The sequence below is a fragment of the Lentinus tigrinus genome (genome assembly GCF_003813185.1).
Source record: "Lentinus tigrinus ALCF2SS1-7 unplaced genomic scaffold L226scaffold_4, whole genome shotgun sequence".
Taxonomy (NCBI): Eukaryota; Fungi; Basidiomycota; class Agaricomycetes; order Polyporales; family Polyporaceae; genus Lentinus; species Lentinus tigrinus.
The window spans coordinates 51,342-64,090 of NW_027137913.1; the positions used below are offsets into that span (position 1 = coordinate 51,342).

The following is a 12,749-nucleotide window of genomic DNA, read 5'->3' on the forward strand; positions in this document are numbered from 1 at the left end:
GCCATCCCAGCGTGCAGGGCGTCAGCGGTCTAGGCCCCTTCGTCCCCGCGTTACGGTTCCAACGTGGAGCAGCGTCGTCTTACTTCTCTCATCACGGCATCTTGGTTTGCACCCCCAGACGGTGCACGATGCGAGATACGAGATGCGGATTTGAGCGGTGTTCCTTGCGTTCCCCGTCCGCCCGTCCGTCCGCCCGTCCATCAGACAGGTTCGTTCGGACAGACCGTCCTATCACGGCCCTCTCCTTCCCCCTCTTCCCCTTACGACGTTCGCGTTTGCCGCGTGCCATACTAACCGTGCGCTCCTCGTGTCACACCCGGCCACCCCCATCGACCCATCTAGCCACCTGCCTGATTGGCAGACCAATTAAATGATTCGTGCTCGTCATGTCTGATGCCTCCGACGCCCTCATGTACCATGTACTGTACCTCCCTCCCCTTACTTATTGCTGCCCTACCCCCTCGCTCCTACCCTTGCACGCCCCTTGCCACGACCCGAACGAAAGAACGTTCCGCCTGGACCATACCCTCCCTATTCCCATCTAGCGTGCGTTCGATGTCTCTGCGTGTTGTGTTGTTTTATTTCTCCCCGCCACCCCCATCTCTCACATCTTGACCCCCATCCTGAATCTCGTATCCCATCCTGCTGCCCCCGCCCATGCATCTTGATCTATGATTTGGTGTCTGTTTACCGCTTCGCATTGCATTCTTGCTCCTTGGTCGTCATCGTCTCCTAAATATTCTCTTGGTCTCCCAGTTCCACCCCACCACAGCCTGCATACCCCCCTTCCCCCCAACCCACCATTGTCTCTCATCCACATCCACATTGAACCCCCCACGTCTCGCCGTGCTCGGACTTGTGCTCGCGCTAGCTGAGTTGTCGACTGTAATTTACAAAATGTACACTTAGCATACCCCACCCCGCCCTTACTTGATATAGCTCGCCGGGCCTGTATTCATTCAGTCATTGTCACCCCACCCCGTTTCGACCTCACTATCTCCGTCTAGACACCATATGCGCCACCCGCAGAAGCACTACTGTCAGTGTGAGTTGAGCGACTCCCGCCCGTCAAAATCAGCACCGGACCGCGACGGGCCTTGAGCTGTTTCAGACAGACCGCATGTCTGCACGGTCGTTCGTCCGTTCGTGCGATCGTGAACTGTGTGCCACGGCCGCTGAGACTCCCATCCCCATCCCCATTCCAGCCGAGGTGCACCCCCCTCCCCGCCGACGTCGAGTAAGCGAATACGCCTCCGCAACGACAACGACCGTCGAACATCGCACATCGAACGTCGCGCAGCTCGCTCCAGGAACCCGCTGAGGGGCCACCCAATCGCAACGCCGCCGTTCAAGAATCGAACGTCCAGCTTTCGACGCTCAAACGTATGAACGTCTGAACCGTTGAGCCGTCCGCGGCTAGCTGCCCCGCCAGGCATCATGCATCATTCCCGGCGGCGCGTCTTTCAGCCTCTCGCGTCGCGTCGATCCGTGGCCAAAACCTTTTCTCCCCCGGGGGCCTCTCTGGACCACCTCGAGCCTGACACTCGAGTCCTCGACACGCCACAGTGCACAGCGCAGAGTGTGCGTCGAGCGAGCGCGGAGTCGAGACTCAGTCAGGACGTTATGGTTACGCAAACTCGTCGATCGAGGGCTGAACGTGAACATCAGAGGACGCCGTCCGCGGGAACGGCTAGCCCGCATGCATAAGCATATGCATATGCATGGAGCTCGGTCCTCGGATGGCCAGGACAGGACACACACACCCTGCGCAGGCTCGCGAGTCGGGACCTGGCCCGGGTAAGCAAGTCACTGTGTACTTACGTAGCGTTGGTTGCCTTCGATCGCGCGCGATCGCCACTCTATCGACGCGCGCGCTCGCCGCCTCCCCTTTCCGGGGGATGCGCGCACCGCGTGCGCCTATCCCATACTGTATGCGGGCAAGTACGTACGTGTACAGTGCACTCTATCTTAGTCTGCCGAGGAGCGGAGGAGGAGGCGGAGGAGGTTTGAATTGATTACTATGACTTATTGGCCTGGCAGTGGCTGGCGTCCGCGTCTGCATCCCACAGCCAGTGTACCGTGTACGTACGCCGCTCAGGTCCTCGGAGTCGAAACTTTGACGCCACGGATATAGTTTGAATACAGTTCGTGTGGGTCATGTTTACGCAAGCAATCCCCGGGTCGGTACAGAGCTAGAGTCTGACGCGGACGATAGACCTCATCGTGAGTCGTGACGCCCGCGTTCTTCCCGAGTCCCGACGACGTCAGGTTATCAGGTCCGTGGACGGTGGACGGTGGCCGTGAATAAGTACCTGGTGGAGTCCTCGCAACGAGGCAGGTGGCTTGGCTTGGGGGACCCTGTTGTGGGGCCCGGGTCACTCGAGCGTGATTGCGTGCATGCATGCAACCAGCCAAATCCAGTCACCAGCGGGTGTAAAATTCTCGATCGGCACGCACGAAAAAATACAAGGGCCCTCGAGCCGTCAGCGTGCCTCATGTGCCCGGTCGTGCAGATGCCGCCACCGGGTGGTGGTATTTCACAGTTCACAGCTGGATCTGAATCCGGAGTTGGGGGGGTTTGTTCGAGCTTCGAAGCAAAACCCGACCCGTGGGCCGTGATGGAGCCAACCAACTTCCAACGATGATGCGCCCGTACGGAGGTTACGCGCAGAACAACGCCTTCTTTCTGTGGCCGCTGTACTGTAAGTGTAGCTCATGCATGCGTCGAGACTCGAGAGGTGGCAAAGGTGGCAGCGAGGAGAGGGTTCCGCTCGTTCCGGGCCAAGCGGGCTCTCTTGGACCCCCCTGCGAGACGACAAACCATGTGGAGATGCCAGATGGGCCGCCGGCTGTGGGCGGAGGTTCAAATTGGCGTGCAGCTTGACGCGATGGTGGCGTGCGCGCTTGGCCCCTGGAGGCGCCTGGTTAACGTTGTTGTTCTTTTCAGGGTCCTCCGAATCAGATCTCCGTGGCGCGCACACCGAGCTCGATATGGCTCGCGACAGGCACGCGGGCAGTCCGGCGACGCGGGGCAAGGCGCGTACTGCATAAGTCTGATTATCCACTGCGATGCACACGAGGCTTGCATACACCACGCCGATATAGCCACTAGATTTAGATGCGGTAGAAAGTATGTGACAACGTGAATAGGATGGGGTGAAAACTGGGGTGCGTCGTGACGGCGCTGGGCGAGCTGTCATACACGCAATGCATCACCAGATACGCGCACTCCACGCGCGGGGTGGATGACCCAGGCGGGAGCGTCGGGAGAACAGCGTTGAAGAACAAGACGAGTACGACGAAATCGGAGGGCGGGCGGGGGCTCGCCCTGGCCAGCAGCCAGATTTGGATAGATTGGAATCTCTGGGGAACCCGCATCCCCGTCCCTGGACGCGGCCTGCCTCGCACAGAGCATAGTGTCGCGAGAGTTCCCGGACGCTTCTGGTGGCGGACACAGGCGGACATGCAGCGCATCACAACTTATCGCCCGCGTAGTGTCTACCGTCCGCCCCAGGGCGTCCCGCTGCCGTACACGAGTGGCACGGTGATCCATCAGGCGGCAGATTTAGACTTTGGCGACATGACAGGCGACTTGTTCCCCGGCTGCACATGTGGTCATGCGCACCCCGGCCTGTCGGAACTATAACGCGCACTCAGAATGGATAGAGGACGTCGCGGCTAGCGTGCGGAACCTGGCAGGTTGTTGCACGACTTGCATCCAAGAAGAGGGAGTCATGCATTGCACGACTTCGGGACCGTTGAGCGTGGGTTCGCGTTCATGCGTCGTGGCCATTGTCGTCGGCCACCTCGTCCTTCTCGCCGTCTGCCCAGAGCGCACGCACTTGCCGCCAGATCTTCACGACTCCCGTGCCGATGCTGCTCCCGTGAACGCAGCAACAAATTAAGGACGTCGCGAAGAAGGCAGAGAACTCATCATCAGCACATCCAGAAGCCACAATTGGAGCCTTGAAAACGCAGAGGGAGACACGTACTTGGCGTCGGCTACAGCGTCCAGCGGCACCCACTGCGTCGTCTGTCCTTGCGGCGGGCTCGTCGGCGACGTGCCCCGGGCCTTCTCGCTTGAGGTGCTTCCATCCTTCCGCGACGACTTGCCTTTGACCGTCTTTGGCTTAGCTGCCGCGAGCTCCTCGAACGCCAGGTCTGGCCTCTCGACAAGTGAAGGGGGTTCAGAGCCATCGGCCCCACCTTCCAGCAGGACCCACTGGACCCGGTACGTCTTTCTGATGTGGGAGAATACGTGCAGGACGTCACCGGCTGGAACTATCTTCACCACTTGCAAGCCATGCCCACCGGCATGAGGGACGTCCCGGGTGCCCGGAGAAGGCTTAGCAGGGCGACGACGAGAGGCCTGGCTCGAGCTGTCCGATGGGGCGGCGGATCGGGAGGAACGTGTGGGTGGCGGACAGGCCAGAAGCGCAGAGAGCAGCGTGTCTGCTATCGTGATTTGCGCGGTGGGCGAGGTGGTCACGGGTACGTTCTGGGCGGTGGGAAATTCGTGCAACCCCGCGAGCAGGCCTAAGGACGGAAGCATATCAGTGGACGCCGATACGAACGGAGGGACCGAGGACGCAGGCCACCCATCTGGACAAGACTGCAAGACAGAACGCCGCAGAAGGTCGGAGATGCTGAGGTGCGTGTACAGACGAGAGGGTCAGGCCCGTGGAGGCACCTGGAGGCACCCCCTTTCGCCCTGGATGATCAAACCTCCGTGATGGTTGGAGGGGTGCACCAAGGACCTAACATTCATTCATCCACGCACACTCACCTCCTTCTGGACGCCGCACGAGGAGGAACCAGCGCGCGCCTGATGCGTTCTTGCGCCATTCAATGACATTTACTATGTCGAGCTCTTCCCTAGCCTTCTTCTTCTCCGCCTTCATGGGGTATGCCGAGACACGAGACCCCACCGGGAGCGGCTCGCACAGCGTACAGAGTTCCTCGATGTCCGATACGTTCTGTCTTTGATTCCCGGAGTTCGACGTCGCGTAATTCGTACCCTAGAAACACGACATGCACCTTAGTGAGTCGGCGCAGCACTCTTCTCAGCAGAAAGACAAATGCACACGACAGACCTCGTCTTCTTTTCCCTGACCATGGGCCTCCTGCCGCTCGTACGCTGCGCACCACTGCTGCAGCGGACAGACGCCGCAGGACGGCTCGCGTACCTTGCAGACGGTTGATCCCAGCTCTATCAGCGCTTGGTTGACATCACCCGGACGGTCGGCATCCGGGACGAAGGCGCTTGCACCAGCCCACAGGACATCAAGAGTCTGCTTCGCCTTCGGCGGCGCGTGCAACGCCAGTACGCGGCTCAGCAGCCGGTGGACGTTCCCATCGAGCTGTGAATGACGCGCGTCAGCCATCATGACAGAACAACGGACACACGACTACCGCCGCGGACTCAGCGCTCTGGCGATCGGAGGAAACGACTCCGGAGGCATATGTAGGAAGAAGCCTGATGTAAGAGATGCGGGATTGCCGCTCAAAGATGGAGGAGGGTGAGACCTGGAGCTTGAAGCCCGAGGGTGAAGATCGGGAGGAATATTATCACGGAGGAGGGCGTTGTTCCTCCGTTCAAGCAGCGTTCGTGCCGGTCTCTGAGAGCGAGCAGACTCACCACAGGGACGCGTTCGTTGTACGCTATGGAACATATGGCCCCTGCACTGTACCGTCCGATGCCAGGTACTTTATTTTCCATGTCTTTGGCGTTGTCCGGCAGGCGACCGTCGAATTCTTCCACGGCTTTCTTGGCACCGTTCAGCAGACGGGCAGCACGCGAGTAATATCCGAGGCCTTTCCACAGTCCATTTACCGTGTCTATGTCGGAAGCCGCCTATGCATTTAGGAAATCTGTCTGACGTGTTGGTCTGGCTGGACTAGTACTAATGCACTCACGAGGTCTCGGATGGTTGGGAACCTGTAGAACAGGTGAGTTTCTAGCTTCTACGATGGAAGAGGTTACGGAGGCCGGACCTATCCATCCACTTGTTGTAATACGGTATGACTGTAGCAACTTGCGTCTGCTGCAACATGATCTCAGACACCCATACCTGCAGAGTCGCGTCAGACTATGCGCGTACGGAAGGTTCAACAACAGACATATTCTCCGTACCTCGTATGCCCGCTGGGCCTTCTGCTCGATGTCCCAAGCGTGGTTGTACGGCTTTCGCCATGGCATACCACGAAGTGCATGGACCTGGTCGTACCAGGTGAGGAGAGCATCCCGGAGAGGTTGAGGACGCGAGATCACGTGCAGAGCTACTGGATGGGGGTGTGTTTGCACGAGCTCGGTCTCCGCGCCCATATCTTCCGCAGCCTCCGAGACCTTGCGTTTCTTGCCCTTCCCCGTCGCGTTGCTCTTTCTCTGCGGCTTCCAGTCATCGTCGTCGGTCTTTCTACGCTTGGGCATGCGGGACGCGTCCTCGCCACTGCTGCCGTATTCTGCGCTGAGGCTACGTCTCCGGTTTCTGGTCCTGGCCATGGTCAACGGGGAAGTAAGGGTATAGTGGCAGCCAACCGCGACGCGCCGCGACTTGACGCGTGGACGCGTCACAGCAGACGCCGGTATTCAATCACGTGCAGTCTCCCGCGCCCCGCTCCAATTCACAGTTTAATCTCCAGAAAATGCAGCGGTGCATCTGGTCGTACAGTTTGAACTGGAGGCGGTGACGAGAAGCTGAGACTTTGCTGCCTGGTCGTCATCGCAGGCGGTTTCAGAGGATGATGAGATGATGTGGTGATGGGAAAGGCAGAGCAAGAGCACACATCCACTTTCCCACGGGACTACGCCACGTCGCCCTCAAGTCGGTGGGCGCGTCGACAGCATTCTCAACTCAACCTCTTTCTCTCTTTCTCTTCAGCTCGCCATGTCTGCCCGCATCAACATCGCCCGCCCAGCCTCTGGAGGCTACAGTCCTGACCCGCACGGCTTCGCCAACTCACGACCATCTGCTGGCTACAGGGCCGCAAATCCCGACGACCCCGTGGAGAAGCTCCGCGCATTCGCAAGCACCGTCGAGGACAACATCGAAATCTACTCCCAGCCTCTCAAGCCTCACCTCCCCGCCATCGGACGCTTCTTGATTGTCGGGACGTTTTTGGAGGACTCGCTGCGCATCGTGACGCAATGGGGCGACCAGCTCTGGTACCTTCAGAGGTGAGTGTTAACGTGGCACCATTTATGCACCTGCTACATGTCTTGGAAATGCAGACATCGTCACTTCCCATGGGGCATTTCGCACCTGTTCCTGATGATCAACGTTATTGTGCGTATTGCTCGTTCTTGTTGGCCATTGCTTCCGTCTCGTAACGCATCAAAACTCTCCTCAGACTATGCTTGTTGGATCAGGCGCGGTCATTACGAGGAAACACACCGAGTATGCAGTTGGCGGACTGCTCGGTGTCGTCATCATCCAGGCGTTCGGTTATGGCCTCATCTTCGACCTCAACTTCTTCCTCCGCAACCTCTCGGTCATCGGTGGTCTCTTGATGGTCTTCACCGACGCAATGTACACCCGCAAGACCCTCTTCGCCGGTCTCCCGACTTTGTCTGAGAATGACCGCAAGAAATAGTGAGTTTGACACCGAAGTGCTTTAAGTCTCAAACACGTGACATTGGATTGCTACAGCTTCCTGCTTGCGGGACGTGTACTCCTCATCTTCCTGTTCATCGGCTTCATCCTCCGTGGACAGTGGAGCATCGCCCGTGTCTTCGTGTCGATCGTTGGCCTTGCGGCGTGCACCATGGTTGCAGTTGGCTTCAAGGCCAAGTGGTCCGCAGCGTTTTTGGTCGTCACGCTCTCCATCTTCAACGTCTTCATCAACAATTGGTGGAGTATCCACTCTGCGCACCCTCAGCGCGACTTCCTCAAGTGAGTATATGCTGTATGTAACGTATTGGAGACAATCACATGCTGACATACCGCACAGATACGACTTCTTCCAGACGCTCTGTTCGTACCCTCGTCTTGACTTATGTATGATGGCATCACTGACTCAGCGATGCTACTTACAGCGATCGTTGGTGGCCTCATCCTCCTCGTCAACATGGGCCCCGGTATGTATAACCTGTCTTTCCATCACTCAACGTGCTCATTCCTCCTTTAGGCGGTCTTTCAGTGGACGAGAAGAAGAAGACATACTAGATGTCTTTGACTTCAGGTCGGCGCTTTGTGCCAGTTGTCGGGTCGGGCGCCTCTGCAAGGAGACGCACACTCCTCCGAGGTGCTGGGGACGGACCAGGGTACGGAACGGTGGGCAGCTGGTTTTTCTTTGTATCTTCTATGCAAAATCGCTTTGGCGGGAACTGTTTCTCGAGTATTGTTAATTTAGTGTTTCCCCCATCTCCGCCCGCCGGTCATCCGACTATAGACAGCATGCGATGAAGATCATCAGTTTCGACGCACATGTCGATGTCCCAGTCGCAAGCATACATACCCATACAAGTCAACTATCAAGTCGCCGAGATCGTTAGGTGCGCGCATCGATGCTTAGAATGTGATGCTGTCGTCGAGAGAATATCGGGGTTATGTCGTGCAGCGCATTATGATACCCGTACGCGAGATTCTGAGAAGTGATCTTCACTCGGTCGCTATGCCGTGCCTAGGGAGGCGCGTACTGTTGACAGTGGGGACGAGCATGGGATATGGGAGTCGCTTTCTACTGCTCCGAACGTTCACATACTGGTGGGAGCGGATGGGCCCGTGGACCCTCTCGTGAGTTGCTCGTACGTACAAGCCGTGCCGGCACTCCTCAGCGTCGCGCTTTACACTGTATGTGCATCAGCGGCGAACAGGGCGAACGAAAGCGCCACCAGGTTCGCGCGCGAACACGAAGTTGCAACCACCCATCCCTCTGTTCGTCATCTGGGGTGGAATCATGGTGGGGAATGCAGGCGATTGGGGCTCGCACCCTCGTGTATGCGTGGTTCACGAGACGACGCCACTCATTCAGTGTTGCGGACATCGCGAGCACGCAGCGGTGTGTGGCTGAAGTTGTGCCTCAGAAGAGGCGCATGCATGCACGGGCCAGTATGCCCTCTTCGTGGTTACGTACTACCAGTAAACTCCCTCTTCCCCTAGGCCTGGCCTCTTCTTGTGTCATTTCTCCGCACTCCGAGCCCCGCCGGGCCATGGCACCGGATAGTAGGAGGCCAACTTGTTCCCGCGTGCCTATGCATAAAGTATTCAAGAGGACAACGGGTGACAGCGAACGACTCTTCACATGCAACTTTCGCCGGTCGTCTGCGAGTAACAATGAGGGCAGACGTAACAGTCTGGGAGCCGCGAAGGGGAGAGTCGTTTCGAACGCCCATCGAATCCCGCGTTGTGAATTGGTGTTAGAGGGGATAGAAGCCGTCGAGACCTTCGAGGCGTCCAAGCGACGCCGCGGAGCCCGTTGCGGACCGTAGAGCCTTAGAAGTTAGACGGGAGAACAGAACAGAACAGAACGAGGCGGGAGAATGCGAAGTCACGGCTCACGAATCAACAAGACTCACGAGAACATGAAGGGACTGAATGCGTGAAATGCATGGATGCATCGGCGCGAAGGCTGGCGTGCTGCGGGCCTGTCAGCGCGTAAGTGCGCTGAACGTACTGCATACATTACGCCGTACGGGTGCAATCTGCGGTATGCGGATTCCTCTATCAATGTGACGTGGTACCGGGATATCTGAGAGGCCTGACGTCGCCAGTCGAGGGCGCACTTTACTGGCTGGCGCGCCGCGCTGCCACCGCGCTGCAGTGATTTCGTGGGCGGCCACGATGTGTCAAAGATGCTGCAGACGTTACGGAGTTGCAGCGTAATGATGCCAGCGCGGCGCCCCCTGCACCCGGGAGGCAGCTGGCGAGCAAGATTGGCTGCGAGATACGGGAGATAAAGGGAGGAAGTCTATCGGCGCCGCAGTGTGGGTAAGTGAACGTAATGGGGAGGCCCGGCCGCAGGAGGCTCGCCGCTCGTGTGTGTGGGAAAGACGCGGTTCGCCACGGTGGGGATTTAGGGTGCTTTCAGGGGCCACGAGGGTCGTCGACATGAACATGGGAGAGATGCTGGGGAGATTGCGTGGGCGTACCACTGCGAGGCCAGTTCGGAATTGAGAGCGCCGCTGCGGGTGGCCCGAGAACGTGTAGCACTGAGAATTATTACCCAAAGCTTGAGGATTCAGTGATTGTGCTGTAGAGTTCGCGGGCGGAGGCGAGGACAGGAGACAGCGCCTTGCACGATGTGTCGTGCCCCGATGACGGTCCCGGTCGGAGTGGCAGATCGCAGTTCTGTCTGCGTGTCTGCCCAGGCCAGTGAACCGAGTACGGCAGCTGTGTGCCATGGGATCATTGTATCGCGTTATGCGGGTTACACCGGACCCTAGGACCCTGGTGGGCAAATCGCGATGAATGGATTGTCGCGTTGCTGACGCCGCCGCATTGTGTCAATGCAAAGAAAAACGCGCGGCACAAGGTACCCCCAAAGTTGAGGCTGCGATTGAAATGTCTTCGTGGTGCGTGGCTTCGACTCTCGAGCGTGGGCGTGGGTGAGCAGGGCCTATTCCTGGATATCGGCCATGCCGGAGGCGTCCTAGACTCTATGCCCCTGGCGTCAGCACACAATGCAAACGATAATATGAAGTGCGGCGTGGGCTCGCGAATTCTGGTATGTTTTTGACGTATTCATGGTGGCTGCCGGACCGCTATGACAGCGATATGATCTTCCTGTGACAAACGGTACCGTAAGCTAGTGATAGAGGGGCAGTAGACGTGTGGCGGTTCAGGGTTAATGAAGCAGCTGACTTACGCTGACATGCTCCAATAGAACATGGATGTCGCGGCTGCAGAACCTGCCTGCACTGAATCCTCCGGCGTCCTGGCCCCGGGAACTTACTCTGTCCGAGCTGGTATGATATTGAGCAGCGCCAGCATAATCAGGAAGACACCGGGAGCAAGAGGGAACGCGCAAGTCTGACAGCAAGTCCCGTCCTTCGCGAAACGTGCATTCAGGGAGGTAATCAGGGCCGCGTCGCGGATGCTCATGCATGGACCACAGACAGCGATCTGCCCGTCTCTATTGAACTTTGCTTGCACCTAGACCTCTCGCAGCACTGTCAGACATATTTCCGATTATGCAGTTATGAGCGACGGCGAATAGAACGAGCTGGACGTAACTTACCCTACCGGTGCGCTCCACGCACACGGTACGAGGGTCTGATGCATGCGCTATAGATAGCTGGCTGGGAGGATGGCCAGCCGCCAAGAATAGTGGCGTGTTCGAGAACAGGCGTCATATTCAACCCCTCTGCGCGGGGACGCCGCTCTGCGTCCGAGCCAAGGGAAATGCGCAGGCAGGAGGCGGGGCCCGGAGGGGCGCTCCTGCTACTCTGACTCCCGCGAAGCTCGCCGACGGACGTGAAGAACGAGAACGTCCTGAGGGAATGATAGAGGTGTCAGTTAACCTTGTGCTAACCTTGCCACGCGTGGCGATGGGAATCGGAGCAGCAGGCTTACCAATACAATACAATGGGCTATCGCCGCGTGTTTGTGTCTTGGGACCAGCAGCATGGTTAAAGTTCAGTGTCCTGGCCGAGCGAGCGTCGTCAACCGTAAGTTATGGCGTGAGTAGGCGAAAGAGTGCGGCCATGAGCCCCCGGACCCAGGCATGGAAGGCTTGCCAAAGAACTCCAGAGAGAACGACGGGCAAGCTTCCCTTGAAGAGCGTGAGCTTTGACCAATAAACCTTTGTTCTGCGTCAAGGTGATTTTCAGCAGCTTGCGACGATATCGTCCAAACAGATCGGGGGGCCGTATAAATTCGTCCATGAGCATTCTACTGCGGCGGCCGGGTAATCAGCGACGGTGGACGAGAAGGACGAGAAGTAGCCTGCCGTAAGTCCTATTATCGTTCAATCATTGAAAGTAAACGTGGGAGGCCACGATGTAGATAGTCTATCTCCGACGAAGGCCTTTTCCTTAGAAGGTGGTGGGCAATGAGGCTTCGCGAAGGCCCCGGGGTTCAGGTATGGGGTCACAGACTGGATATACTTACTTGGATGTTGAGTCCGAACTTGTCTTGAGCGGCGACTTAACTGGGTAGCAAAAGTAATTTCTCGCCCTGTCTCCCATGTGTCAGCGATCGGGTATGAGGAACAGAAGGAAGACACGCACTCCTCCGACCGAAGCCTGTCAATCACTCGTAGGAAGACGGAACCGTCATACGGGGCCCGGACCTTGCCTAAGCGCTATCGCACTCGGAGTCAATCGCAAAGGCAAGGGATTCTGGTGGTATCGGTGATACCTGTCGGGGTTTCTCCGATGGGCCATGCATTTGGCGATCATGATGCCCTAGAGCAACGGAGGAGGTTCAAGACAAGAACCATATCAGTAGAACTGATAGCGAGAGTCTTCTAGCCAGAGGGTAGATCATGGGTACCCATGAACCTTGGTAAAGTACTGTTCCCGGCCCGGAAGAGGCTAAACGAGTCGGGGTTCTTGAACGGAGCAACATTGTCAAGATGTCCTCGTGCACTGTCCTGTCAGAGTATTATTTTGTGCATTTTTGTGATGGTGCTGCGATGCTCGCCAGACCAAGGTCAGACCGCTGGCTGGGAAAGGAGGTTGGGGAACCCGGGCGGCTCCCTGCGAGCCTCGCTTGAATAACTGGCCGTGACCGCACACGCCCTGCGTGGACCACGGGCAACATCCATAGACCAGACGCACCCTTCAGGAGATGCGTAGAATTGTCAGT

The 12,749-nt window shown here is 57.8% G+C and overlaps 5 protein-coding genes across 5 annotated transcripts; 2 read left to right on the forward strand and 3 right to left on the reverse strand.

The window, feature by feature from the left end:
• Positions 1-3,030: 3,030 nt before the first annotated feature.
• L226DRAFT_234418 (uncharacterized protein) lies at positions 3,031-3,688 on the reverse strand. The gene has a single exon (XM_067673121.1). The coding sequence runs from the start codon at positions 3,472-3,474 to the stop codon at positions 3,115-3,117; it is 360 nt and encodes a 119-aa protein (XP_067539436.1). The 5' UTR covers positions 3,475-3,688; the 3' UTR covers positions 3,031-3,114.
• An 88-nt stretch (positions 3,689-3,776) lies between these two features.
• L226DRAFT_455437 (DNA glycosylase) lies at positions 3,777-6,325 on the reverse strand (the record flags this gene model as incomplete). Its single annotated transcript, XM_067675238.1, has 8 exons — positions 3,777-3,876; positions 3,993-4,536; positions 4,787-5,018; positions 5,094-5,360; positions 5,639-5,854; positions 5,917-5,938; positions 5,995-6,071; positions 6,134-6,325. The coding sequence occupies 8 exons, from the start codon at positions 6,323-6,325 to the stop codon at positions 3,777-3,779; spliced, it is 1,650 nt and encodes a 549-aa protein (XP_067539437.1).
• Positions 6,326-6,887: 562 nt separating this feature from the next.
• L226DRAFT_543132 (SURF4-domain-containing protein) lies at positions 6,888-8,165 on the forward strand (the record flags this gene model as incomplete). The annotated part of the gene is made up of 7 exons (XM_067682179.1): positions 6,888-7,177; positions 7,232-7,286; positions 7,351-7,592; positions 7,650-7,892; positions 7,951-7,973; positions 8,036-8,077; positions 8,128-8,165. 7 exons carry the CDS (start codon positions 6,888-6,890, stop codon positions 8,163-8,165), a joined length of 933 nt encoding a protein of 310 aa, XP_067539438.1.
• Positions 8,166-9,642: 1,477 nt separating this feature from the next.
• L226DRAFT_234423 (uncharacterized protein) lies at positions 9,643-10,580 on the reverse strand. The gene has a single exon (XM_067673122.1). The coding sequence runs from the start codon at positions 10,340-10,342 to the stop codon at positions 9,806-9,808; it is 537 nt and encodes a 178-aa protein (XP_067539439.1). The 5' UTR covers positions 10,343-10,580; the 3' UTR covers positions 9,643-9,805.
• A 1,693-nt stretch (positions 10,581-12,273) lies between these two features.
• On the forward strand, positions 12,274-12,720 carry L226DRAFT_234438 (uncharacterized protein). Its single transcript, XM_067673123.1, has one exon. The coding sequence runs from the start codon at positions 12,437-12,439 to the stop codon at positions 12,659-12,661; it is 225 nt and encodes a 74-aa protein (XP_067539440.1). The 5' UTR covers positions 12,274-12,436; the 3' UTR covers positions 12,662-12,720.
• Positions 12,721-12,749: the final 29 nt, after the last annotated feature.

Bases quoted from the DNA above. Each gene is read 5' to 3' on its own strand.
- L226DRAFT_234418 (XM_067673121.1), bottom strand. From the start codon at position 3,474: ATGCGCTGCATGTCCGCCTGTGTCCGCCACCAGAAGCGTCCGGGAACT.
- L226DRAFT_234423 (XM_067673122.1), bottom strand. From the start codon at position 10,342: ATGGCACACAGCTGCCGTACTCGGTTCACTGGCCTGGGCAGACACGCA.
- L226DRAFT_234438 (XM_067673123.1), top strand. From the start codon at position 12,437: ATGAACCTTGGTAAAGTACTGTTCCCGGCCCGGAAGAGGCTAAACGAG.